Below are 26,778 nucleotides of genomic sequence, written 5' to 3'. Positions count from 1 at the left end.
AGTCGTGCTAAAGCTGCGTGGGGCGAATTGGGGTCCATCTCATCATTCTGGATGAGCCTGAACGAATTGTCTAGGTGCCAGTATTTAGTATCGAGGTTGGAGCTGCTAGGGGTCAATCCGTAATGGTCGGGCGGTGGGTCTGGATCAGGGGCTTTAATATACGTAATTTCAAAGGGGTCGCTGGAATCATGGTCGGAGTCGCTGGGAGTGGGGCCTGGGGCAGGGGTGTAATCGTAGCGTGGTGTGCTGGGGCTGTCGCTATCGCTGTCGTTGTCGTTGTCGGTTGGGGAGGGGAGAGGCGGAGTCATGCCTCTGGGGGTGGAGTGGAAGTTGTGTCTGAGGAGGGGCTGGACAGTTTGGGGGAGGGCAGGAAAAGGTTGTTCGTGGGCGCGGCGTGCTCATCTGCTGCTGCAAGTGAGATGTGGTGTGAATGGTTGTTCTGCGAGCCATAAGCCTAAACTGGTTTATGTGGAACCACGCAGACTTGCCATTAGGATATGTGATCTTATATACGGAGGGGCTGACTTTATCAGGGTAGGAGTATGGTCCGACAAATTTGGGGAGAGGAACAAACTGGGGTTGTATAGGGCGAGCATGACTTGCTGCCCTACTTCAAATTCCGTGGTGTGTACCGTATTATCGAAGCAAACTTTGCTTTGCTTCTTGCGGGTTTCAAGTCTAACAGCTGCTGCAAGCTGGGCGGCCTTTACATTTTCAATAATCTGTTGTATTGCTTTCTCATGGGTGAGGGCGGTGACTGTGGGGCTGGCCAAATCCAGTCCTAATAAATATTCTGTCCCTTTCATGGGGCGTCCGGTCATGAGGGTGTGGGGGGGGGGGGGGGGGGGGGGTGTATCCTGTCAACGTGGAAACGTGTTTCATATGAACATTAGTGCAAAGGGGAGAACTGTGTCCCAGGTGCTATTGTGCTGTTGCACCATTTTTCTGAGGGTCGCTTTCAAACTTCTGTTCATCATTTCTACTATGCCGCTTGACTGGGGGTGGTATGCGATATGGAACTTTTGTTTTATTCCAAAAATTGTAAGGACGTTTTTCATCACTTGTCCTGTAAAATGGGAGCCTTGATTGGACTCTATACTGTGGGGAAGTCCCCCATCTTGTAAAGATATGCTGAGTGAGGATTTTAGCTGTCGTCTTGGCTGTGTTTGTTCTGGATGGAACGCTTCCACCCATTTTGTGAAGGTGTCAATGACACCAACACATAGTTGAAACCATTCCTGCAGGGGGGTAGGGGTCCTATATAATCAATCAGCAAATTCCTCCAGGGGCCATTAGTGGGGTGGGTGTGACGAAGCTGACCTTTCCTTGCGTATCTGTCCGGATTGTTCTGGGCACAGATCAAGCAATTCTCAATGTAATGTGTCACATCAGTTTTTAAATCAGGCCACCAGCAGAGAGGTCTGAGGTGGGCTAGGGTGGGTTTAATGCCCTGCTGTCCATGGTTGTCATGGAATGACAAATAATCGATTCCTGTCCTGGCTGGGACTACATAAATGCCATCTTTTAAAATCACACCTTCATGTGTGGTTAACGAGTGTTTAAACTTATCATAAGGGGCTGGGAAGTGGCCTTTTAAAACTTCCCTGAGTTTTTCATCTTCGTTTTGGGCCTTCGCTAGATCTTGAATGTTGGTCTGTGAGACCTGAACCGCGTGTACTGGGGCACTCCCGGGGGGGGGGGGGGGGGGGGGGGGGGGGTGTTCCAAAAGTGACCGTATCTAGAACCTGCCTTTGCTAGGGCGTCTGCCTTAACATTACCAGGGCGGGAAGAACGATGATGGCGGCGAACTTTAATAATGCCATATTTCCTATCTTTAGCTGTCTCCAGCATATGCCGGAGTAATGGGGCTGAGGGTAGGGGTTTTCCGTCTGCGGAAACGAATCATCTAGTTTCCCACAGTGGTAGGAATTCGGTTAAACTGATACAGACATATAAACTATCAGAATATATGTCGGCTGGGGTCAGGAACGGGTTGGGGTGGTCTACAATATAAGCTATGGCTGCCAGTTCTGCTGCCTGCGAGCCTAAGTGTCCTGCCAATTGCTGTTTTTACCTTGCTCGATAGCTGTACAATTCCCGATGACTGTGATAAAATAGTATTAACCAGACAGACTTGGGCTGTTTGTCCTATGCTGTTTGTCCTATCCTTAACCCGATCTTTACATGGGTTTATTTAGAACTTTTCCTGGCAGGTGTAAAACCTACTCAGCATCACAGCTCTAAGTTAATCAGCAGGAATGTCAAAATGATGAGACGGGAGGGGGAAATGAGCATTGTTTGGGGGTCAGGGAGAGTGGTGGTGAAGGTCAGAGGATGTGCATTGTTCGGGATGTGAGGAAGGAGAGGGGGGTTAGCATTGTCAGGGTGAGGGAGGGAGTGAGCACTGTTGGGGAGTGGGGCTGTGCAGTGCTGCAAGTTGACAGGTCCATTAATGATATGAAGACAGCCCTGCAGGGCTGTTCATGATGAATGAAGGGGCTTGACTTGGCTGGAAATATCCTAATAAAAGCAAATTACTGCCGATGCTGGAGTCTGAAACGAAAGGGAAAATGCTGGAAAATCTCAGCAAGTCTGGCAGCATCTGTAGGGAAAGAAAAGAGCTAACATTTCGAGTCCGATGACTCTTTGTCAAAGCTTTGACAAAGAGTAATCAGACTCTAACCATTAGCTTTTTTCTTTCCCTATAGATGCTGCCAGACTTGCTGAGATTTTCCAGCATTTTCCCTTTCGCTGGAAATATCCTTGTTGGAGGTCTCCCAATTCTGCGTGGAGCTGGGACTGGAAGGTGCATTAAAAAATGGTGAGTGGTCAGTTTAAATTGCAGTCAATGGCGGGAGCACCATTCTGCCGCTGACTGGAAGATCCACGACAAATTCTATTCCCAACAAAATGGCACTGGTGTACATGAAGCTGGGTTTGAATATAAGGATTGATTCTTGGGTAACATCTAGGGGGCATTTAGGGGGCAGCAGGGTAGCATGGTGGTTAGCATAAATGCTTCACAGCTCCAGGGTACCAGGTTCGATTCCCGGCTGGGTCACTGTCTGTGTGGAGTCTGCACGTTCTCCCCGTGTGTGCGTGTGTTTCCTCCGGGTGCTCCAGTTTCCTCCCACAGTCCAAAGATGTGCGGGTTAGGTGGATTGGCCATGCTAAATTGCCCGTAGTGTCCTAATAAAAGTAAGGTTAAGGGGGGGTTGTTGGGTTACGGGTATAGGGTGGATACGTGGGTTTGAGTAGGGTGATCATGGCTCGGCACAACATTGAGGGCCGAAGGGCCTGTTCTGTGCTGTACTGTTCTATGTTCTATCTGATGTCGTGTGGGAATAGTTCTCCCAAGAAAGCTCAATTTAATCATTAAATGATTGGTCCTTTGGCAAATAAAGCAAAAATATTTTGTTTTCTTGATTCACTGAATATTTCAAACATCTGCATCAATTTTCTCCAATGGATTAAAATTTTACTTTTTAAAAATAAATTTAGAGTGTCCAATTCATTTTTTCTAATTAAGGGCACTTTAGCATGGCCAATCCACTTACCCTGCACATCTTTGGGTTGTGGGGGCGAAACCCACACAAACACGGGGGGGGGGGGGGGAACGTGCAAACTCCACACGGACAGTGACCCAGAGGCAGGATTAAACCTGGGACCTCGGTGCCGTGAGGCAGCAATGCTAACCACTGCGCCACCGTGCTGCCCTAAATTGTACTTCTATTCTCAGTTGTCATTGGAGAGAGTTTCTTCCAAGTTTAAACCACTCTTGTTGGATGAAACTCACCTATCATTCTGGAAATGATTACCTCCACCCCTGTCCTGTTCCGTCCTGGGAATGTGCATCTTCTGCCCTCAGTTCTCAATTCACCCACCAGAATCCCTGGATTCTGTTTTCTTGATTCACTGAATATTTCAAACATTTGCATCAATTTTCTCCAATGGATTAAAATTGTACTTCTATTCTCAGTCGTCATTGGAGTGTGTTTCGTCCAGATTTAAACCACTCTTGTTGGAGAAGACGTGACATGATAAGTTTAAGTGACGAGGGAATAAATCCTGGAACGGCAATCTAATTTCCAACTATTCATTTAATCTTTCAGAAAATATTTTGCAACTTTGTGGTTCTTTCAGTCCCTTGGAAAGGAGAAACGTCTCTGATAAAGATGATGTGCAGACCATCAAACAACTGAATTTCTGCATTGCAGCAGATTAATTTACATTTGGATCACGTCTGTTTAATATGTTAACTGAAAGCTCCCACTGTGCTTTTAAGTTGTATACTAATAGCAACTCTTGCCCTTATTTTCTTATCAAAATCATGTTGTACAAATGTTAAATGCATCACCTACACAGTAAAATTATTGTTGCTTCCTCTAAAGCTAAATAGAAATGTCAAACACTGAACTTGAAGAATATGAAAGCGGTATTGCTGTATGTCTTTATGTACCTGCATGTATTTTCAGTGTAATAAACCCTGACCTACAGAAAGCCAGCTATTGCCTGTATTTTCTCCGAAGTAATTTTCAACTTCAGTTTCTGTTTTATACCTTGCCAGCTTGCTTTTATTTTAATTTTAGTGGAGTCTCCCAAAGTTTCTATGGATTCTATTGGATGGAGGAAACCTTTAAAATATGATGGTTTAGCTCAGTGAGCTAGACAGCTGGTTTGTGATGCAGACCAAGGCCAGGAGTGTGGGTTCAATTCCCGTACCAGCTGAGAATTCTGAATTCTCCCTCTGTGTACCTGAACAGGTGACGGAATGTGGCGACTAGGGGCTTTTCACAGTAACTTTATTGCAGTGTTAATGTGAGCCTGCTTGTGACAATAAATAGATTATTATTATGATGCTGAAACATTGTTTCCCCCTAAATAAACTGATCATGTGTTTATGTCCTTTGGGGATAGATGAAATGCAGCATCAAACTACTCACAATTCCAGAAACAGTGACCTCCAGTAGATTTTCCTACCTACTCTTATCATGGTGGCTAAGGGGATTGTATGAATTTTTATTGTGTTCTAATTCTTGACTAGAAACGTAGAAAATTGGAGCCGGAGTAGGCCATTTGGCCGTTTGAGCATGCTCAATCATTCAATGTAGTCATGGTTGATCTTTCATCTCATTGCCATACTCCCACGGTCTCCCCATAATCCCTTAACACTGTTAGAATCTCGGGCCGAGGTTCCCACTCCTGTTCGGTTCGGGTGGATTTGGTGACAGGAGCAGAATCTCATGAGAGGCCCAAATTGGGTTTTACGTTGGCGAGACGTCTTGTTGCGAACCCTGCAAGTGATGTCATGAGAATCCCACCATGCAATGTCAGGGACTTCCATGATAATAAATTTGAATGTAATTCGTGGGGCTCTATGCCTGATCATTCCTCCCATCCTGATGGATAGGATAATTCATTCTTGTCAGTGTGAGGGTACCCCGGAATGAATTATAACTGGCCTTCCATGGGGCCCACTCACATGTCTCTAGGGCACTGCTGGGGCGGGTGGGTGGGGGGGCGGTGGGGGGGTGTCCACTCTAACCTTTGTGTCCTCGAGTGGCCTTTGAATATTGCACCTCGATCTTAAAAAACAGAGTCCTATTTCTCGCCCCATTTCTCCCCCCCCGCCCCCCCTTTCACATGATGTCATGGCACTCGGCCCTGCAAATAAAAAAAAATGAAAGTTCCAGGCAATACGGCAGAGAAAGTGCTCCAAAGACGCTTTTCCCGTTTATTCCAGGCTGCCAGAGCAAGGGGAAATTTCCGCCTGGAAATTTTATCTACTTTCTTCTTCAATATATTCAGCGACTTGGCCTCTATAGCCTTTGTGGTACATAATTCCACAGGTTTACCACGTTTTGAGTGAAGAGGTTTCTCCTCATCTCAGTCCTAAATGGCCTACCCCTTATTCTGACTCTATGACCCCTTGTTCTGGACTTCCAGTCAGAGGAAACATCGGCCGGGATTCTCCCTTCTGGGAACTAAGTCCCCATGCCGGCGGGAGTACCGGCGCCAACCACTCTGGCGTCAACAGTCCCCGAAAGTGAGGAATTCTCCGCACTTTCGGGGGCTAGGTGCACGCCAGAGTGGTTGGCGGCACTCCAGCCAGTGCCGAAGGGACGGCGCGAGTTCACGCATGCGCTGAAGGGCCGGCATGATCTTGCGCATGTGCGGACCGCTGGCGTGGTTCCGCATGCACGCAGAACGGCCGGCATATTGTGGTGTATGCGCGGGGGCTTCTCTTCTCCACGCCGGCGCGGAAGGAAGATGTGCCCCCACGGAACAGTCCCGCCCGCAGATTGGTGGGTCCTGATCGCAGGCCCGGCTACCGTGGGGGCCCATCCTGGGGTCGGATTCTCCCCCCCCCCCCCCCCCCCCCCCCCCCCCCCCCCCCCCCCCCCCCCCGAGGACTGCCCCTGCTGACTTATCCCGCTGGTACGTGAGTTGAGTGATTCACGCCGGCATGACTGGCCAAAAATGGACGGCTGCTCGGCCCATCGGGGCCCGGAGAATTGCTGGGGGGGGGCATTGCCAACGGTCCCCAACCGGCATGGCGTGTACCCCGCCCCCGCCCGAAACACGGGGCCGGAGAGTTTGGCAGCCGGTGTCGGGGTGGGTTTCGTGCAGCCCACCCCCCCCCCCCCCCCGGGATTCTCCGACCCGGTGGGGGTTCGGAGAATCCCGCCCATCATCCCTGCACTCAGTTTGACCAGCCTTGTCAGAATTTTGTTTTTATTAAATCCCCTCTCATTCTCTTAAACTCCAGGAAATACAGGCCTAATCGACCCAATCATTTGTTTTGTTTCAGAACAATACTTTATTCATAAAATATCTGAAAAAACATTACAAACATTTCAAAATGGCCATCACACAAAGTGCAGTAATAGTCAGCTTCTCTACATAAACCATGTTGCACTCTTGAGGTGCTTCAATACAGTCAAAGATTTCAAAATGGTCATTACAAATGGTGCAAAGGTATTTAAGAGGTAGACCTAGATCAAGTTGCGTTACATGTAAAATTCACTATACATTCAATGTAAGTCATACTGCTCAAGGTGTTCTAAACACAGAATCCCTGCAGTGCAGAAGGAGGCCATTCAGCCCATTGAGGCTGCACCAACCTTCCGAAAGAACATTCCACCCAGGCCGAATCCCCCACCCCATATCTGTAACCCCATAACCCACCTAACCATTGGACACTAAGAGGCAATTTAGCATAGATAATGCACATAACCTGCACATCTTTGGACTGCGGGAGGAAATAGGAGCAACTCGCAGAAACCCATGTGGACACAGGGAGAATATGCAAACACCACACAGTCACCCCAGGTCCAAATCGAACCCGGGAAATACAATTCCCAACCTCTCAGTTCACTATTGCTGAAAGGTTTGAAACAGCCACCTTCCCAGATTTCGCCTCTGCAATAGCTGCCCCAAGCTTTAGTGCATCCCTCAGCATCCTGGACTTTGGAATCTGCCAGGCTTCAACACTTGGTCAGTGACAACTCTTTGCACTGGAAGACCAAGATGTATTGGGCAGACCAAAGAGCATCTATGACTGAGTTGATGATCCTCCAGCAACAGCCGAAGTTTATCTCGGTGTGCATCCCTGGGAACAGCCCTAGTGCGTAGAATCCTATGTTATGGAGCTGCTTGGGATGAACCTATGCAAAGAAAACACTCCCCAGACCTTCTTTGCAATGGGACATTCCATCAGGAGGTGAACAACTGGCAGCGTGCAGATGGGTCCGCGTCAGACCCCATTTGGAGATTGTGGAGTATTGTGAGCATTTTTGGGCCCCGTATCTAAGGAAGGATGTGCTGGCCTTGGAAAGGGACCAGAGGAGGTTCACAAGAATGATCCCTGAAATAAAGAACCTCTCGTATGAGGAACAGTTGAGGACTCTGGGTCTGTACACGTTGGAGTTTAGAAGGATGAGGGGGGTCTTATTGAAATTTACAAGATACTGCGAGGCCTGGACAGAGTGGACGTGGAGAGTATGTTTCCACATGTAGGAACAACTAGAACCAGAGGACACCATCTCAGACTTAGGGCCGATCCTTTAAAATAGAGATGAGGAGGAATTTCTTCAGCCAGAGGGTGGTGAATCTATGGAACTCTTTGCCGCAGAAGGCTGTGGAGTCCAAATCACTGATTGCCTTAATATAGAGATAGATAGGTTCTTGATTAATAAGCGGATCAGGGGTTATGGGGAGAAAGCAGGAGAATGGGGATGAGAAAATATCAGCCATAATTGAATGGCGGAGCAGACTCGATGGGCCGAGTGGCCTAATTCTTCTCTTATTTCTTTTGGTCTTATGGTGGGACTCCAGCTGTGCAGGAGGGATCTGATGTGGAGGGCCTTTTCCACTTCTAGCCAAGCCAGGTCTTAGTACTTGAAAGTTCTGGTGATGAGACATTCTGCCAAATGACCTTGATAGTCTTCTCAGGGAACCATCCAACAAGATTAACCATCTTCTTTTCCCGAAGGGATGTTACGTGCAAACCACTGCCTGATGGATTTGTGGTCAAAGGTGTTCCTCTGCATAAATGTTTCCACGAAAGGCAGGTGGTACGGCAAGGTCCAACTACTTGGACCGTTCCATGGCAGTGTGCCAATCCATCCTTTGCAACACTGTGGATAGGTGGAACCTCAGCACATAGTGACACTTGGTGTTTGCAAACAGAGGATCTAGGCACAGCTTGATGCAGCCTCACACCAAGGTGGCCATCAGGATTAGGGCAATGTTGGGCACATTTTTCCCCCTTTATCCAGAGGTTTGTACATCATATCTCTTCGGATGTAGTCCATGTTTGACCCCCAGAGATGATTGTCTTTGATAATCGCCACAGCATAGGAGTGAGTGAGTGGGTCAGACTTGCACCACATAACATTGAGAGTGCCTCACACCTGATGACCAGGTTCTTACCTGCAATGAAGAGGGAGCATCGCTCCCACATACCAGGTTTTTGGTTCATTATACCTACTCGCCCCTTCCAGTTTTTAATGCATGCCGTGGTCTCTCTGAACATATCCCCAGCACCTTCAGCGACCTGATCTGATGGTGAAGGAGACAAGGGAGCGGTCAGCCCTGTTCCCAAGCAACAGAGGCTCACTGTTGCCACAATTTATCTTGGCATCCGAGGTCAGTTTGAACTGGTCCCAAATGTTGATCAGTCTGTGCAATGACAACGAATCCAAGCAGAAGATGGTGGCATCGTCTTGAGGGCCTCCATTGCCTGGGATCGTCCCCTTATGCCCACATCCTTCCTGATGTACTCAGCAAAGAGTACAACACACGAACAGGACAGGAGAGTGAGGGCAGGCCTGCCTGATATCAGATTTAATTGGAAAGCTTTATGATTCCCACCCGTTGATTGAGACTGCACTCCTGATGTTTGTGAAGAATAGTTGGATCCAATTGCAGATTCCTTCCTCAAACCCCATTTTGGAGAGCGGGAGAGCACGTGCATTATGTAGGTATGTGATATTCTGTCAAAGACATCTCCTGGTCCAGGCTGATGAGGCAGGTTTCAACATCCTTGTCCCTAGCATAGGAAGCAATTTAATCAGCTCATTACGCCCAATTTGGTGATGCGCCGAGACCGGTGGCCTCTCGTGAGATTCAGGGCTCTTAAAGCACCTTGCGAGATTAAACAAAATCTTGTGAGACATTGTAATCTGGATCTCACCCTTGTTGGGTGATATCATATATACATATTTAAATGAGCCATTAGGGTCTGGGCCATATTCTCCTGCGGCCTGGGAAATAATGGGCTCGCCTGGGCATCCTCGCTATGGTGCCGTTTAGCACTGGCCCACATAAACATGGACCAAGCGTAACACCATCTAGGGGGTTCTCCCAGGCCATGGGTGGTGGTCGGGCTCTGGGCAGGGTGGTACTCCCGCTGACATTCAGGCACCTTGCCACTGCCACTCAGGCACTCCAGCAGTGTCACCCTGGCACTGCCATGTTGCCTGGGTGGCATTGCCAGGCTGGCTGGGGCACTGCTAGGGTGCCAGATTGGTAATGCCAAAGTGCCCGAGCCAGGGATCTGACCCAGGTGTGCCCTGCACTTAAAAGGTGTGATGAGGGAATGGGGTGGCTCAGTGGGGGTCAAAAGATTGGGTGCCATTTAAAATTGGTGCCCAGAGGACGGCAACATGATGCAGAGGTTAGCACTGCTGCCTCAGGGCCCTAAGGTCCCAGATCCGATCCCGGCCCCAGGTCACTGCATGTGTGGAGTTTGCACATTCTCACCATGTCTGCATGGGCTTCATCCCCACAACCCAAAGATGTGCAGGGTAGGTGAATTGGTCAAGCTTAACTGCCCCTTAAATGGGACAAAACATTTAAAATTTAAAAATTAAAAAGAAAACATTGGTGCCCAGATCTGTGAATACTCTTCCTGCACTGGCGAGTTGAGCTCGTCAATGCACCTGGGAGTTTTTGTTGGCCTCTTACTGGGTGGGTAGTGTCTTGATGATCACAAATCAACCTGGCTTCTTGGACTTCCCTATCACAAAAACTGGCAGCTTTTCAGTGCCATCCATGTTGGCACCGACCAGAGTAGTGACACATTTCTCAGTCCACCTTCCACCATTAAATGTTTCACATCAAACAGCAGTTTGGTTTCATCTCCATTAAAAAGACTCTTGATATACATCTGTTCAAGACATAGGCAAAATCATTGTGGAGCTTGAATCAACTTTACCTGCTTTCTGATTGACAGCAATTTTAACTTTCCCACAGGTTTAGCCAACTTTGCCTGTCTTTCCAAAGGGAAAACTTGATGTCAAATGATGGTTTGCCCAGCGCTTTATGATTTTGTGCTTGTGTGTGGTCTATCTCTGCTCTAGTTGGTGCTGTCATATAACATAAGCTTATAATATAATATAATGCTTATAATATAATATTTATGTAATATAATATATATAATATAAAATATATCATAATATAAGCTTGGGCAAATGTGGCTAATGTGAAGTTACCAGTATTGACTTTTGGCTTATCATGGGCATTGTTCAATGGGATTTGCTACTCTTCCGGCGGGAATGGCTGACAACTTCAACATAACTGGAATTCTGTGTCATTCGAGTTTGACTCATCGTGATTTTGCTGCAGTTGTCCCCATTGTTGTAAAGGATGAATCTTCTAGTTGGACTGTGTTGTACCACTTATCCCTCATGGAAATGTTTGCACCCAACCACCTGATGATGGAAAAGGCTGCATGCCCCAGCCTGCTGGGATCTAAGCCCCCTGGGGCCCAAACTCCTATTCCCCACAATGCTTCTTGCACTTCCCCACCATTATGGATCCAAGTAATGCTGGCTGAGAATAAACCACAGCTCCCCACTTACATTGCAATATTAGTGACAAGGAGCTGAATCCAGTGGAGAAATCCAGTTGATGTGAGGCGGGGGAGTAATACGCGGAGAGGGGCTTCACTGAGTCTTCTGTCATCATGGACTATGGAGAGTTTGGCTGAAATCTCACAGGGAGCACGGTAGCACAGTGGTTAGCACTGTTGCTTCACAGCGCCTGGGCCCCAGATTCGATTCCCGGCTTGGGTCACTGATGCACGATCAATAACTACTGCAACGAGGATGTAGTCCGAATTGAAGGCTTTAATCAACAAGATTCCCCAGCAGCCCAAGTACAGAAAGAAGGCCGACTGCTGGGAAACACAAGTCCTTATACCCCACACCTCACTGGGCGGAGCTACCTTATGTTCCGACCAATGAAATGCAAATACTTGGGCCAATGAGCAGTGAGCCTTCTCCACCAATGGTAGCTCACACTCCCAGGTACCATAGTACCTCTAGTCATACTACCACATTCACCCCTTGTTGAGAAAGGGACCGGGAGGGGGGGGGGGGGGGGGACGGGGGGGGAGACTGCGTGGGCGTCCAGCCATGACTGGTAGTCCGGTGCGGGTGGGATAATTTACTGGTAGTATGACCAGCGGTATGGGACTATACCTCTCTTGAACGGCGGCTGCCCACTGGCCCGTAACTACGTACAGAGTCAGGAATTGTGTTATCAACATGGCGCACTGGCCCGTAACTATTTACAGAGACAGAAAAAAAGTCCATTGAGAGTTCACATTGGCTCGATCAGACGATCGGGGGGCCTTGGACGTCCTCTGCGACCGATAGAGCTTCGGCGGAGATGTTGATGGAGATGCGGGCATCCATGACTGTACTGGCGATCGCTCGCGCGGATGGGGAGCTGGTGGTAGGCCGACTTCAGGTCTACCGTGGAGAAGACCTTGTACTGTGCAATCCTGTTGACCAGGTTGGATATACGGGGGAGAGGGTACGCGTCCAGCTGCGTAAACCTGTTGATGGTCTGACTGTAGTCTATGACCATCCTATTCTTCTCCCCGGTCTTTACCACCAGAACTTGTGCTCGCCAGGGGCTGTTACTAGCCTCGATGACCCCTTCCTTCAGTAGCCGCTGGACCTGATGAAGACCCGGCCCTGGGCACTGTATCCTGGTGGCGACAGGTTTGCAATCCGGGGTGAGGTTTGCAAACAAGGACGGGGGATCGACTTTAAGTGTCGCGAGGCTGAAGACAGTGAGGGGAGGTATAGGGCCGCCGAATTTAAATGTTAGGCTCTGGAGGTTACACTGGAAGTCTAACCCTAGGAGTGCGGCCGCGCAGAGGTGGGGGGGATGTAGAGCCTGTAATTTTTAAACTCCCTCCCCTGGACCATGAGGTTCGCTATACAATACCCCGTGATCTCAACTGAATGGGAGTCAGAGGCCAGGGAGATTTTTTGCTTTACGGGATAGACAGGGAGAGCGCAGCGTCTTACCGTGGCAGGTATGAAACCCTCCGTGCTCCCAGAGTCCAACAGGCAGGACGTTTTGTGCCCGTTGAGCAGGACCTTCGTCTTCGCCGTAGAGAGGGGGCGGGGTCGAGACTGGTCCAAGGTGACTGATGTGAGTCGTGGCAGAAGATCGGAGTCGTTATTGGGCGGTGCGTAGTCACCTGCGCCGGGGTCCTCGGAGCCAATCCAAGATGGTGGCGGCCACTGGTCGCACATGGCGGGGGATGGACAAAATGGCGGCGCCCATCCCCTGCACGCGGCGTCGGAAAAACAAGATGGCGGTGCCCGGAGGCCGCACGTGGCTTTGGGGGATGGGGACGGAGAAGTTCGTGAGCCGCACGGGGCCCTCGGAAAGAGATGGGGCGGCATCCCGCAGTCGCTGCCCGGGACCGCAGCGACTGCCTTGGCCTGGCAAACCGACAGAAAATTACCCTTCTTACCGCAGCCCTTGCACGTTGTCGATCGGGCTGGGCAACGCTGTCAGGGGTGTTTTGCCTGTCCACAAAAATAGCAACGGGGCCCAGCGGAGTTTCCAGGCGTCTTGCCTGGAAATTTCCTGAATCTTGAGGCGATTCAGAGTCCGTAGGGGAAGGGGAAGCTGAATGCCATGCTGCCCAGGGGGCCGCCGCGCAGTCGAGGGCATATGAACGGGCGTTTATGTACACAACATCTCGAGAGTTTGCGTGGGGGCTGAGTTGCAGACACTCCGGCTTGATGCAGAGCACCATCTTTAAAAAAAATTTTTTTTTTTAGAGTACCCAATTATTTTTTCCAATTAAGGGGCAATTTAGCGTGGCCAATCCACCTACACGCCACATTTTTGGGTTGTGGGAGCGAAACCCAGGCAAACACGGGGAGAATGTGCAAACTCCACACGGACAGTGACCCAGAGCCGGGATCGAACCTGGGACCTCGGCACCGTGAGGCTGTAGGGCTAACCCACTGCGCCACCGTGCTAGCAGAGCACCATCTTTAAAAACTTGTTGATTAAATTGATGCGCGATCAATAACTACTGAAACGAGGATGTAGTCCGAATTGAAGGCTTTAATCAACAAGATGTTTCCCCAGCAGTTCGAATACAGAAAGAAGGTCGGCTGCTGTGAAACACGGGTTTTTATACCCCGCCTCACTGGGCGGAGCTACCTTACGTTCTGACCAATGAAATGCAAACACTTGGGCCAATGAGCAGTGAGCCTTCTCCACCAATGGTAGCTCACACTCCCAGGTACCGTAGTACCTCTAATCATACTACCACAGTCACTGTCTGTGCGGAGTCTGCACGTTCTCCTCAAGTCTGTGTGGATTTCCTCCGGGTGCCCCAGTTTCTTCCCGCAAGTCCCGAAAGATGTGCTGTGAGGTGAATTGGACAACCTGAATTCTCCTTCTGTGCACCCGAACAGTCGCTGGAATGTGGCGACTCGGGACTTTTCACGGTAACTTCATTGCAGTGTTAATGTAAGCCTACTTGTGACAAAAAAGATTATTATTATTACTGACATGGGTACATAAATAATAACATTTGTACAAAATACTTTGAAAGCACATTTTCATATTTTTGTGAAGTATTATGGGCGCGATTCTCCCAAAACGGGAGAAATCGTAAGGCTGGCGTCAAACCCGGGCGGGTTTGACGCCAGCGCGCCCCTTCCCGACCGGGAACCGATTCTGGTCCCCGGTCGGGGCTAGCAGCCCGACGCTGCAAGCTCCGGCATCACGGGCTTAACGAATTTCGTTAAGCCCGCTTGCCGGAGTTAGCGCCGGCTGACGCGTCATATGACGTCAGCCGCGCATGCGCGGATTGGAAGACTACAACCCGCGCATGCACGGATGACGTCATCGCGTATTTGCGCGAAACCCGCGCATGCGCGGGCTGGGATGCCCCTCAGCCGCCCCGCGAATGGATACTGCGGGGCGGCGGAAGGACAAATAGTGCGCGGGCATCGGGCCCATGGCACCCTTGGCACGGCCGTGGTACTGCCGTGCCAATCGGTGCCATGGTTATAAAAAGCGAGTTGTTCCCGCCGTTTTTACGAACGGCAGGACCAGGTCTGTTTGCCGTTCGTAAAAACAGAGTAAAGGGCTGGGACTTCGGCCCATCGAACAGCTGTGAATCGCTGCCGGCCGTAAAAAAACGGCGGCAGCGATTCGTGTCGGGAGTTGGGCGGGGGGGGGGGGAGAATAGCGGGAGGGCGGGAAAAATGTCGGGAAGGCCCTCCCGCTATTCTCCGACCCGTCGTGGGGGTCGGAGAATTTCGCCCTATATGTCTATCTATAACATGAAAACATTAATAATAACATGTTCAATGTTACTATGCTGCTGTATTGTTGTTTTGTCGTCTGGAGTTACATTAATTTTCAAGAGTTTTAGTTTTTGAGTCATTCAAGGGATGTGGACATCGCTGTCAAGACCAGCCTTTGTTGCCCACGGAAAAGTGGTGGTGAGTTAAAATGAGGTTCATATTGGAAAATAATTTGTGATGCCATTGTCCTTTGCTTCGCCCAATATCTATATAATTCAGCAATTACAGATCATAAAAAATGCTATAATTACACAATTCACTGTCAAAAATAAATTTCACACAGTTTTGTTTTCAGTCACTCACATCCCTGGTCTGTGTAGAGATGCAGTGGTTTTTGTCGAGGTTTATCTCAAGCAGCTCCGTAATACAGGAGACCAGTGCCCAATGGGCTATTCCCACTCTGAGATAAACATCAGCTGCTGCTGAAGGACTGCCACCCTGCTAAGAGGTGCTTTTTGGTCTGCCTGACTATTGCTGAGAGACACACTAACACTTGGGGCAGCCACTGAACAGGCTCAATGAGGAAAGGCACTTCTAAAGTACGCCAAGGCTTGGAAGCCATGCAAATCCCTCAGGCTGTAAATACAACCTGCAATGGCAAGTGTAGGGAGGAATCTCATGTACTGTACAGAAAGATGGATCCGTTTTTACACTTTATGTAATATCATATTTGAACTGTCATGCAATTAGCTTTTATGAATAAAGTATTTTTGCTGAAAAAATAGTCGACCATCCAGATGGACATTATGTCCGTGTCGTGTGGTTAGGTGAAAAGGAACCTCATTGCAATACACATTGTTGAGCATCAGGTGACATGACTTGATATCACAGATGGTTCTACACTTCAGTGGGAGAAATAAGCATTTGCTTCCCGCCCTGCTGGGAAAGGCTTTCAGGATGGTCGCATGAAAATGGCTCCAAAAGCCGAGCCTGATCACCTTGGGTCTATAGCATAGCAAGCTGCATGAGTTCATTGTATGACAGTAATGTTCACGTATCTGAGTAATTAACCTGCATTCGGATAGCACACTCAAGCCCGAAATAGGAATCACTAAGTTTAAGAATATTCTTTACATAATGGCGCCCCTGTGTGGTTCGAGTAAGTGGATTGAAAGAAACACAAGTTGTGTTGCTGGGTACAGTTCCAATGGGAATTGTGCAGTTTGTGACTAGGCCCAAATTAATGGATTGTCCTCAGCTTATTTGAAGGGGGCTAATTTCCAACCAAGTGAAATAGATTGGTGGACTATCCTTGATGTTTGAAAAAAGGAATATTTGTGACTAGTTGAAAGGTCATCTCTTTGTATTAAGTTGAGTATTACAGTTATGTACCATGGCCAAGATTTTGTCTGTATTATTCAGAGAGATAGACAAGAAGCTAAGAGTGTATAGATGATTGGTGTCTGAGGTATAAAAGATTATGGAAGGAAAAGAAAATTAAATAGCGTGATTGGAAAGCCTTGATTATTCTATTTTATGGCAAACACCAGAAATAACCAAATTAAAAGAGAGACGAGGAGTAGAGATGTCAATGCAGAGATCAATAAGAGTAAGTTGTACGAGTTTGAGAAGCTCAATGTTAGAAACAGCATTGTAGATCTCTTTCTGGATCACTGTCAGGCTGAGATTATTTGCAGTGTGAGGGAGAATAGAAGGGACTGGGTAGAACAATACCACAGTGAAACCGACTAACAGCCGAATGTTCTTAAGCAGCAAGTGGAATAGCAGTAAGCAGCTGCAAAGGGAAGCAATCAAAACATTTGTTATAAATAGATTTGTGAACAGATAGATTGTTTAAGCAACAGCAGGATCTTATATTTGCTGTCTTAGGTCGGCAGGTCGTTCAGGGAAGAAGTAGAATAAAATGATATAGTACATGCAGTGTGGGAATTTAGAAGAAAAGAATGGGGCGAACTGAATGTAAGTTGTGATAACGCTGGCCTAGAAAGAAACGGGGTGAATGATACTCCTTAGGGTAGTGTGGTAGTCACCACTATATATCACATATATGAGATGTAATACGGTAAGGCTCCTGTACTGCAGGTACGGGGGTAGATCCCTGCCTGCTGGCTCCGCCCAGTAGGCGGAGTATAAATATGTGTGCTCACCGAGCTGCAGCTATTTCGGCAGCAGCTGTAGGAGGCTACACATCTCTGCGTAATAAAGCCTCGATTGCACTCTACTCTCATCTCGTCGTAATTGATAGTGCAACAGGTTGCAAAGAAAGGGGTCCAACCTCGGTGGGGCATAGTGACCCTCCCCGGCAGCACGGGGACGGTGCCGGAGCCTGAGGGGGCTGTCCGGAATCCGCTCCGGCGGCTCGTGGTCCTGTCGACGCACGTTGTGGGGGGGGGGGGGCAATTCTCCGATCACGGGACTAAGTGCCTACGCCGTCGTGAACGCCGTCGCGTTTCATGACAATGTGAACAGGCCCCCGCCGCGACCAATTCAGTGCCAGAAAAGGGGCCAGCAGTGGCGCCGTGAGAAACGCGGTGGGCGTTGCGCAGGACCGGCGTCGTTATCACGTGACGCCAGGATGACGCCACACTACGTATAAGGAAGTGCGCGGATCGGTGCACACACACACCGGGGCCTGACATGGAAGGGTCCCGTCACGCTGCTCCCCGCTTCCGGGACAGCGACCTGGAGGCACTTCTGCAGGCAGTGGAGGAGCGCCGGACCATCCTCTTCCCCAGACTTGGACACCGGCAGCCATGCAGCACCGTGAGGCGTGGATAGCGAGAGGTTGGGGCGGCAGTGGGGCACATCCTCCGCACGGGAGACCAGCGCAGGGAGAAACTGCACAACCTCACGAGGGCAGAGAGGGTAAGTACCCTGACACTGCCCCTGGGCAATGCACCACCCCCCCCACCACGCCGGGGGTGGGGGGGGTGCTGGGGCCCCTCGTTGCACCTGGGACACATGTGGAACCCCGCGCCCCATCCAGTGGGCAGGTGCCATGGGATGAGTCGTAGTGTCCCCACCTTGTGATAATGTTGTGTTCATGTGTGCGTCCAGCCAATACCCGCCTAACCCTGAGGGTCATCTCCTTCCCTGACCGTCTATGAGCTACGGGCACTGGACCTTGCTGGGAGAGCCGCCAGCTGGGAGGTAGCGCTGTGCAAGGTCGGAGGCGAAGCTCCAAGTGAGAATCCACTGTATGCATGCAGACTTTCATCCCATCAGTAACCCCACCCCCACTCACACCCCACCGCCTGACACAGCACCACCCCCCACAGTCTACACCCTCACACCCCACCGCCTGACACAGCACCACCCCCCACAGTCCACACCCTCACACCCCACCGCCTGACACTTCACCACCCCCCACAGTCCACACCCTCACACCCCACCGCCTGACACTGCACCACCCCTCACAGTCTACACCCTCACACCCCATCGCCTGACACAGCACCACCCCCACAGTCTACACCCTCACACCCCACTGCCTGACACTGCACCACCCCCACAGTCCACACCCTCACTCCCCACCGCCTGACACTGCACCACCCGCACAGTCTACACCCTCACACCCCACCGCCTGACACTTCACCAGCCCACACAGTCCACACCCTCATACCCCACTGCCTGACACTGCACCACCCCCACAGTCCACACCCTCACTCCCCACCGCCTGACACTGCACCACCCCCACGGTCTACACCCTCACACCCCACCGCCTGACACTGCACCACCCCCCACAGTCCACACCCTCACTCCCCATCGCCTGACACTGCACCACCCGCACAGTCTACACCCCACCACCTGACACTACACCACCCCCACAGTCTACACCCTCACACCCCACCACCTGACACTGCACCACCCCGCACAGTCTACACCCCACCACCTGACATTACACCACTCCCCACAGTCTACACCCTCACTCCCCACCGCCTGACACTGCACCACCCGCACAGTCTACACCCCACCACCTGACACTACACCACCCCCACAGTCTACACCCTCACACCCCACCACCTGACACTGCACCACCCGCACAGTCTACACCCCACCACCTGACACTACACCACCCCCACAGTCTACACCCTCACTCCCCACCGCCTGACACTGCACCACCCCCCCACAGTCTACACCCCACCACCTGACACTACACCACTCCCCACAGTCTACACCCTCACACCCCACCACCTGACACTGCACCACCCGCACAGTCTAGACTCAGTCTCACAGGCCCAGACGATTATTCCGCCCCCTCTGGCCGATCGCATAATAGCTCTGGATGCACCGACGCCAGCCCCTGCAATTGATGGATCGGGTGCTACTTCCTCACCCCCGACACCCGTTAGAAAAGGGAAGCCCCATTATACATGACCGATTAGCTGGAGGACCCGATCTCGGACTATGAGAAAGGGATCTGAGACCATCCGGAAACAATTACACCTACGACCTAGATCCCTTAAGGCCAAGATGACATGACAGAAAATTCTGTTACAACGGGACAAGAACAGGGTAACTTTCACTCTCACTACTGAGGCCCTCGAAGCCTTCCGCCTCTTAAAGCCGGCCTTATTACAAGCCCCAGCCCTGTGCAGGCACTTATATGACCGACCGTTCCAGTTGTACTGTACTATTTTGGAACGACGATACTAACCCAGCAACATGGAGATAAGCACAGACCGATGGCAGACTACTCTTCCAAACTTGATCCGGTGGCGCAGGGACACCCTATTTGCACCCAGATTCTGACAGCCATATACAACAGTTTACAGGCCGCTGCCAATATAACACTCCAACAAGACATTACCGTGTACAGCTCCCGCTCGGTCACTGCACTGTTGGGGCAGCTGCAGACTCAGCATCTCACTACGGCTCGTCAGAATAGGTACGAAATATATCTCTTAAATAATCCTCGGCTGAGATTTAAATATTGTACCACTATCAACCCAGCTTGCTTTCTTAGCAGCCCCACTGATCATGAAGAGGTGCCAGGCCACGACTGTCTGACCCTGATTCAGGAAGATACAATACGGGAGGATTTGAACGATACCCCGTTAGATCAACCTGACATGACCATGACCATGTATGTTGATGGCAGCGCGTTGGTCAGCCCGACCGGCCAAAAACTGTCAGGGTACGCGATAGTGGGTCAGGGCGGCCTGATCATGGAATCGGCAGCATTCCAAACCCCCTACTCAGCCCAGCAAGCTGAACTATTCGCCCTCACCCGCACTTGCATACTCGGGGCGGACTGCCGAGTGAATATTTATACCGACTCGAGGTATGCCTTCGGGGTAGTCCATGACTTCGGACAATTCTGGGAAAAATAGGGGATTTCTCACCTGAGTGGGGACTGAGATATCCCACCGAAGGTTAGTTAATGACCTACTGCAGGCCCTCCTCTTGCCCACACAGATTTCTGTTATTAAATGCGCTGCCCATACGAACGGTAAGACCCCGGTTGATGTTGGTCACGGACGCGCAGATCATGAGGCACGGCCAGCCGCACAGACTCAGCAGGTGGTGGTGCCCAAGATGATGAGCTAGACCAAAAGCTCTGAAAGACACAAGTCTGCCTCTGACAAGCCAATGCCAACCATCTGAGACATCATAAGGTTACAGGAGGACGCTCCTGAGGGTGCTCAGCAAATGTGGAAACAGTTAGGTTGTGGATATGACCCTGTATCCTGTTCATGGACCATTCCAGCACATCAGACTTGCATGTCCGATACGCGAGCATTGTGGGTCATCGAATGTGTACACTTTGCAACTCATTGTGGGGCTCAGGGGACGAGCGACTTGCTACTGGACCCTTGGTGGCATCCCAAAATACAGGTGCTTGCCCAGCGTATAAGTCCCAGCGTATAAGTAACCGGTGTCATAATATACATCCATGTATCTGATGGAGAGCAGACAGGCAGTGATTGACACACAGGATGACCAGTGAACACACAGAACACAGCAGCCAATCACCAGACAGGACACGACCACAATAAAGCCAGAGGGCACCAGTTTTCCCGCTCTCTCGGGATCCAGCCTCTGAGACAGTCAGAGCTCGTGAGCAGCAGCCAGTACAAACACCATGTGATAGTCAGTTAGTCTGGTCAGGTTAGCCTCAGGTCTCCAGTCAAGTCAGCATAGTGTCAACCCACAGTTAAAGTATGTATGATAGTTCAGAGTTCAATAAAATCGAGTTGCATTTCTTCAAGTGTTGGAAGCCTGTCTCTCTCTACACTACATCAAGCGCAGTCCACACAGACCCAGCTTGCCCAACACATCAATCGGTGTTTGATTTGCCAGCAGTATAACACCGGCAAGGGTATCCCTTGTGAGATGAGGAAAACCCCATTGCCCAGTGGTCCCTTTGAAACGCTCCAGATGGATTACATTGAGTTGGAAAGATGTCAATGCTATAAATATGTTTTGGTTATTGTGGACGTATTCAGCAAATGGATTGAGGCATATCCGATGACTGATAACAAAGCTGCTACTGTGGTTAAGGTTCTAATGAGAGAAATCATTCCCCGGAACGGAATACCCGCTCAGTTAAGTTCCAACAATGGGCCCCACTTTATGGGTCAGATTAACAAGGAGTTCTGCTCCCGACTGGGCAAATGGCAACAGTTACACTGTGCATATAGGTCACAGGCCGCTGAGCTCGTTGAAAGACACAATCAGACTCTCAAAACCAAGTTGGCTAAACTGAGAGCGGAAACGGGGTTAACATGGCTTAAGTTGCTCCCTGTCGCCCTTTTCCAGTTGCGGGTTACACCGGCCCGACTCTCTCCTGCAGGGATCCTTAATGGCAGGCCCCTCAAAACCCCCGGGAACAAAAAGGACCCCAAACTGGTCCAGTTTCACCACATGACTGAAGAAATGATGACTTATGTCTTATCCCTCATCAAAGCTCTCAAGGAACTCCATGGCCAGGTTAAAGTGGCTCACTTGATACCGACCCTATTGTCTAGCTCGCCTCAAGTGCAGCCTGGAAGTTATGTCATGGTAAAAAATTGGGTTTGGAAAGGGTTGGAACTTCGGTGGGAGGGGCCCTTCCAAGTTCTCCTTACTACCCCCACTGCAGCTAAAGTAGAGGGAGGAGTGCTTGGGTCCACCTCCACCACTGCAAGAAGGTTGGTCACGAACCTGCCTCCTGTCCCCAGCATTGTCTTACAGGTTTGGAGCATGTCAGTTTGGATGTGGGCCGCCTGGGCCGTCTTCTACATCGTCCCGATCGTCGTACTCCCACAGGAAGGAATGGGGAGGGACAAAATTATTTCATTCTGTCGTCGGGACCAATCTTCAAGGACATTTCACCTATGCAGAGGTGACGTTCTCCACTGCCCTCACGCACAGGGGCATGATACCGGCTCATAGAAGGTCACCAGGTTAACGAACTAGGAGGGACTAATGAAACAACTCCATCGGCCCAGTCGATTGGAAGGAAAAGCTGATGGACATTGCCCTGTTTTTGGACTAAATGTACATTTGATTTTGGATGTAACGAGACTGGTACCATAAAGGTAAAATCATGCCGAGAGGTGGGGATAGGTGGAATTGCACGGGCGGAAGGGAAAATCGTGATAAAACGGAAAGGGCAAAACGGGAGGCATGACGGGAACACGGGTTATCGGAAAGCCTACTCACTTCACTTAGGACCCAAAAAGAAGGGGACCTTGGGACCATGAATCTCTTCCTCCAGACCTATCACCGCGTGTATGGCCAAGGACGGGTTGTCTGTTACCCGGACCCCACCTCGGTGGCCAGATTACTTTCGGTTTCACCACTCTGGGGAACTCCCAAGTGGTGGTTGACTGCCAGTGTTCCCAGCCACCGCCCAAGCAGGTTACTCTCCCTTACGACATTGATTCAGCCCCACCGGCAATTTGCCTTCCCCTTCCCCAGGATAATTCCCATTCACACTATGACAAGCTCCAAAGGTGGGAGGCATACATACCCAACCACTTCTCTCCCAATAGAGACCCCTGGTCGTACGAAAACTGTTTTGTTAGAAAGGGGTACGGATGTATGGTGGTAGAGGTGGAAGAGGATATAACATGTCTGTTCTCCACCTGCACTGAGCGGAAGTGTCATGTAACCCAGACGTTAGGTCAATGCGTCTGTCACAACACCACCTGCGTTCCGTTGAGGGCAGGCCTCCAGCTCCTTTGTGGTTGGGCAAATGTCTCTCACATAACTGCTGGAAGCAGGGCCTTCCGCAGTTGCCTAGGTCGAATGGCCATCCAGAAGCTGGATGAACTGGCCACTGGGAGATCCCTGATCAACCGATACACTGGCTGTGATGTTAGCTTGTACACAGACAACGGATTCTTTAATGGCACAGCGACCAATGTTTTGTCACCCCCATTTCCCCGATAAATCGCTATCGGAACTCTAGCCCACACCACAGTCCCCTCCCCCTCTGAGTGAACCCATCACCATCGATTGGCACACTGGGCAGTCCCAGCAGAATTCTGCGAGAACTGGAAAAAACCCCAGCTCCTAGCGCCCGACCGGGGCCACTCAACAGGATGGGGAATCCCAAGTGTCCTGACGCTGGGGGGCATGGGGGTTTCTGTGGCGGACTACTTCATCTATGGCCATTTCCCAATCCCTCGATCAGGCACTAAGTGTCTTTTAAGGAGGGATTCCCCTCCCAGCAGACAACCAGAACCCACTTCAGGTTTATTTGTTGTGCTCTGCACATGACGACAGGTCTACCCTCAGCTGGGTTAATACTCATGGCCACAGGAGGAACCCCAGACATGGTCATTAATTGTCTGAGTGCAAAGGTTAGTCGTGAACCTACCCATCCTAGACTTAATCAGGGTGGAGGAGGAATTGCAGCAGTGTATCAGACCCCGGCCAATTAAATTCTATGATGGCACGGCTGCCTCACAGCACCAGGGACCCGGGTTCAATTTATTTTGTCGTTGCAGGCTTGATGGGCCGAAGGGCCTCTGCTGTACAGTATGATTCTATGTAACGCCCTCCCTGCCTCCAAACACGTCACTGGAGAGAGCAGACGATTCCGCCCACTGATTTCCATTTCCCATTGTTTTGCCCGCTCACTTATTCAGTCCGTGTCCCTTCATAACTTCACGCTCCAATCAACAAAATTAATTGTTATCAGCTACTTAACTTAAACTGGGACTAAAGAACCAGAAGACAAAAATTGGTGAGACTGATCCAACACTAGAGATGAGAAGAAGTGTTTAACTCTCCAGGGTGAAGGAGAGGTCTGTGAAAGGGGATCAGAGTTTGTCATTCATTCTAATGAAAAAGTGTTGAAAAAATCTCTAAGGATAGGGTTATAGAGTGAAGGCAGGCAAATATATTCCATGAACAATAGTATAACAAGTAAAGAGTCATGTTTGTTATAAATCACTTGAACTTTGCTGAGGAGCATGCAAAACTTTATTACCAAGTAACTGGTCATATCCAAGCAATGAATTGACATTTTACAACGCTCAGTGATTTGTGATTCTTCTTTCACTGGTTAGATATACAATTATGTAACTATCTTCATGTCATCGCAACAATCAGAGAAAAGGCAATTGCACATTTGTTTTTACAAATGCAGAATGTCATTCGAGATTGACTCAGGTACGTTTTCTTTATTGCCACACTTCGTACCGGACACATTACAGGATCAGTTTCTGGCATTTACTCTTCAATAGCTGTTGTTTTTCAGCTGTAGCAGGTTTCCACGCAATAAAGTGGCACAGGAAGAACTAGGAGGAAAACAAAGCACATAAACAACAATCTGTATATAAACATGAGGATGTCTCCCTTATCTAACGCAGCTTCAAAGGAAACAGGACCAGGCAAAGGGCTGGATTCTCCACTCAGCCAGCCATACGTTTCTCGGCAAACAGCCCGATTCTTCCCGACGCTTGTCAATGGGATTTCCCACTGTAACCACCTCATGCCACCCGGGAATCCCACGAGTGAGGGCGCGCTGCCGGCGGGAAATGTGCATCGTAACTCCCAGAGAATTCCGGCCAATGTTTCACTCACCTCTGATTGCCCTTCAGTCTCAATCACACGGCATTCTCTCCGTGCAGTTTCGTGCGTGACGACCGGGCAATTGGTTTTCCCCAAGACAATGTCAAAGATGTACACGGCTCCTTCAATCATCTAGTGCAGAAATAAAACACATTTATTTTCAATGTTTCTATTTCCAATGCTACCTTTAACCTTTAACCTATCGTGTGCGGCATGGTAGCACAGGGGTGTGGGAGGCACAATAGCATAGTGGTTAGCACTGCGGCTTCACAGCGCCAGGGTCCCAGGTTCGATTCCCCGCTGGGTCACTGTCTGTGCGGAGTCTGCACGTTCTCCCCGTGTCTGTGGGTTTCCTCCGGGTGCTCCGGATTCCTCCCACAGTCCAAAGATGTGCAGGTTAGGTGGATTGGACATGATAAATTGCCCTTAGTGACCAAAAAGGTTAGGAGGGGTTATTGGGTTCCAGGGATAGGGTGGAAGTGAAGGCTTAAGTGGGTTGGTGCAGACTTGATGGGCTGAATGGCCACCTTCTGCACTGTATGTTCTATGTTCTATTTACGAACAACAGCACATTCATCGCATCAGTTTGCTTATGTCAGAGGAAGCAAGATAACATATATTTAGCCATTACACAATTACATTTTTAATAGACATTTCAGTTAAAGTGACAATAGAGGTTGAAGTTAGAGTTCAAATGGTATTTGCGTCATTAAAGTACTTGTCTAATTCCAAACTTATACAAGCAGCACATATTGCAGAGAATAATGCTCATTAAAGGCAAATACACTGTCCTTTTTAGTCATTGTAAAAAGTGTCCTCAATGTTACCTGTACATTGGCTTGCAGATACTCCATAATATCGTAGATCTGGGTAGTCTTTTTGTTGAACTCTTGTAGAGCAAATTCTGCCATAGCCAGAAAACCCTGGTCACTTTTATCAACTTTCAGAACCAAAGGTTTCGGAACGATGTCCTGGTCAGTTTCATGATTTTTTTTTACATTCGGCGAAGGAAAAGCAGAGACTGAAACAAAAACAACAGAGAAAACAGCGAGAAGACACTGCCAGCCAGCCATGATCTCTCTCACTCTCCTGAACGTGCAGACAAGATGGGAGTGAGCGAAGAGTCAGCCTGTTTTTATACTCTCTGCTGTCAAGGGTGTGACATTGTGACTATTTCCTATTGAATGCTTCATAGCCACAGACTGAAATAATAATGGATAAGATATGAAATTGCAACAGTTCGCAATTATAGTTTTTGAATTTAAATATTTAATCGTTATGCTTATTTGCAGGACTCCTTGAACAAACAGCAGTGTTCCACGTGTTTTTATCTTTTCCAAATGCCAAAACTCATGAATCATCACTCAGATCCACTTCCAATATCATTCAGTGCCAAACTTCTCTCTCCATCGATGCTGAGATTGTCCAATATTTTCTGTTTTGGATTCAGATTCCAGTATCCATCATCCTCAGCATCCATCATCAGCAAACCACACTCAGCTGGGTCCCAGGACCCGATCTAACAGAAAAGTGGCAGCGAGTGGAATTGCCAGGTGTTTCCTGGCGGCCAATCCAGCAAGACCGCTCCTGGTATCTAACGCCAATTAGAGCCGATAATGATGCCCCACAGGCTTCACATCGGGAATAACTGTCCCGCCAGCTGATTCAC

The 26,778-nt window shown here is 49.6% G+C and overlaps 1 protein-coding gene and 1 long non-coding RNA gene across 2 annotated transcripts; one reads left to right on the top strand and one right to left on the bottom strand.

Annotated features, from left to right (window-relative positions):
* The first annotated feature begins 2,738 nt into the window (after positions 1 to 2,738).
* Positions 2,739 to 4,500, top strand: LOC119977735. The gene is made up of 2 exons (XR_005463272.1): positions 2,739 to 2,821; positions 4,113 to 4,500. It is a non-coding gene; the product is annotated as an uncharacterized LOC119977735 (long non-coding RNA).
* A 19,985-nt stretch (positions 4,501 to 24,485) lies between these two features.
* LOC119969987 (cystatin-like) lies at positions 24,486 to 26,211 on the bottom strand. The gene is made up of 3 exons (XM_038803957.1): positions 25,937 to 26,211; positions 25,122 to 25,241; positions 24,486 to 24,835 (listed from the first exon to the last, which is right to left on the bottom strand). The coding sequence occupies exons 1-3, from the start codon at positions 26,180 to 26,182 to the stop codon at positions 24,746 to 24,748; spliced, it is 456 nt and encodes a 151-aa protein (XP_038659885.1). The 5' UTR covers positions 26,183 to 26,211; the 3' UTR covers positions 24,486 to 24,745.
* Between the last annotated feature and the right edge of the window lie 567 nt (positions 26,212 to 26,778).

The sequence above is a fragment of the Scyliorhinus canicula genome, chromosome 1 (genome assembly GCF_902713615.1).
Source record: "Scyliorhinus canicula chromosome 1, sScyCan1.1, whole genome shotgun sequence".
NCBI classification, from domain to species: domain Eukaryota; kingdom Metazoa; phylum Chordata; class Chondrichthyes; order Carcharhiniformes; family Scyliorhinidae; genus Scyliorhinus; species Scyliorhinus canicula.
Note: the sequence above shows the minus strand (reverse complement) of the source record. Positions and strands in the feature narration are given on the sequence as shown.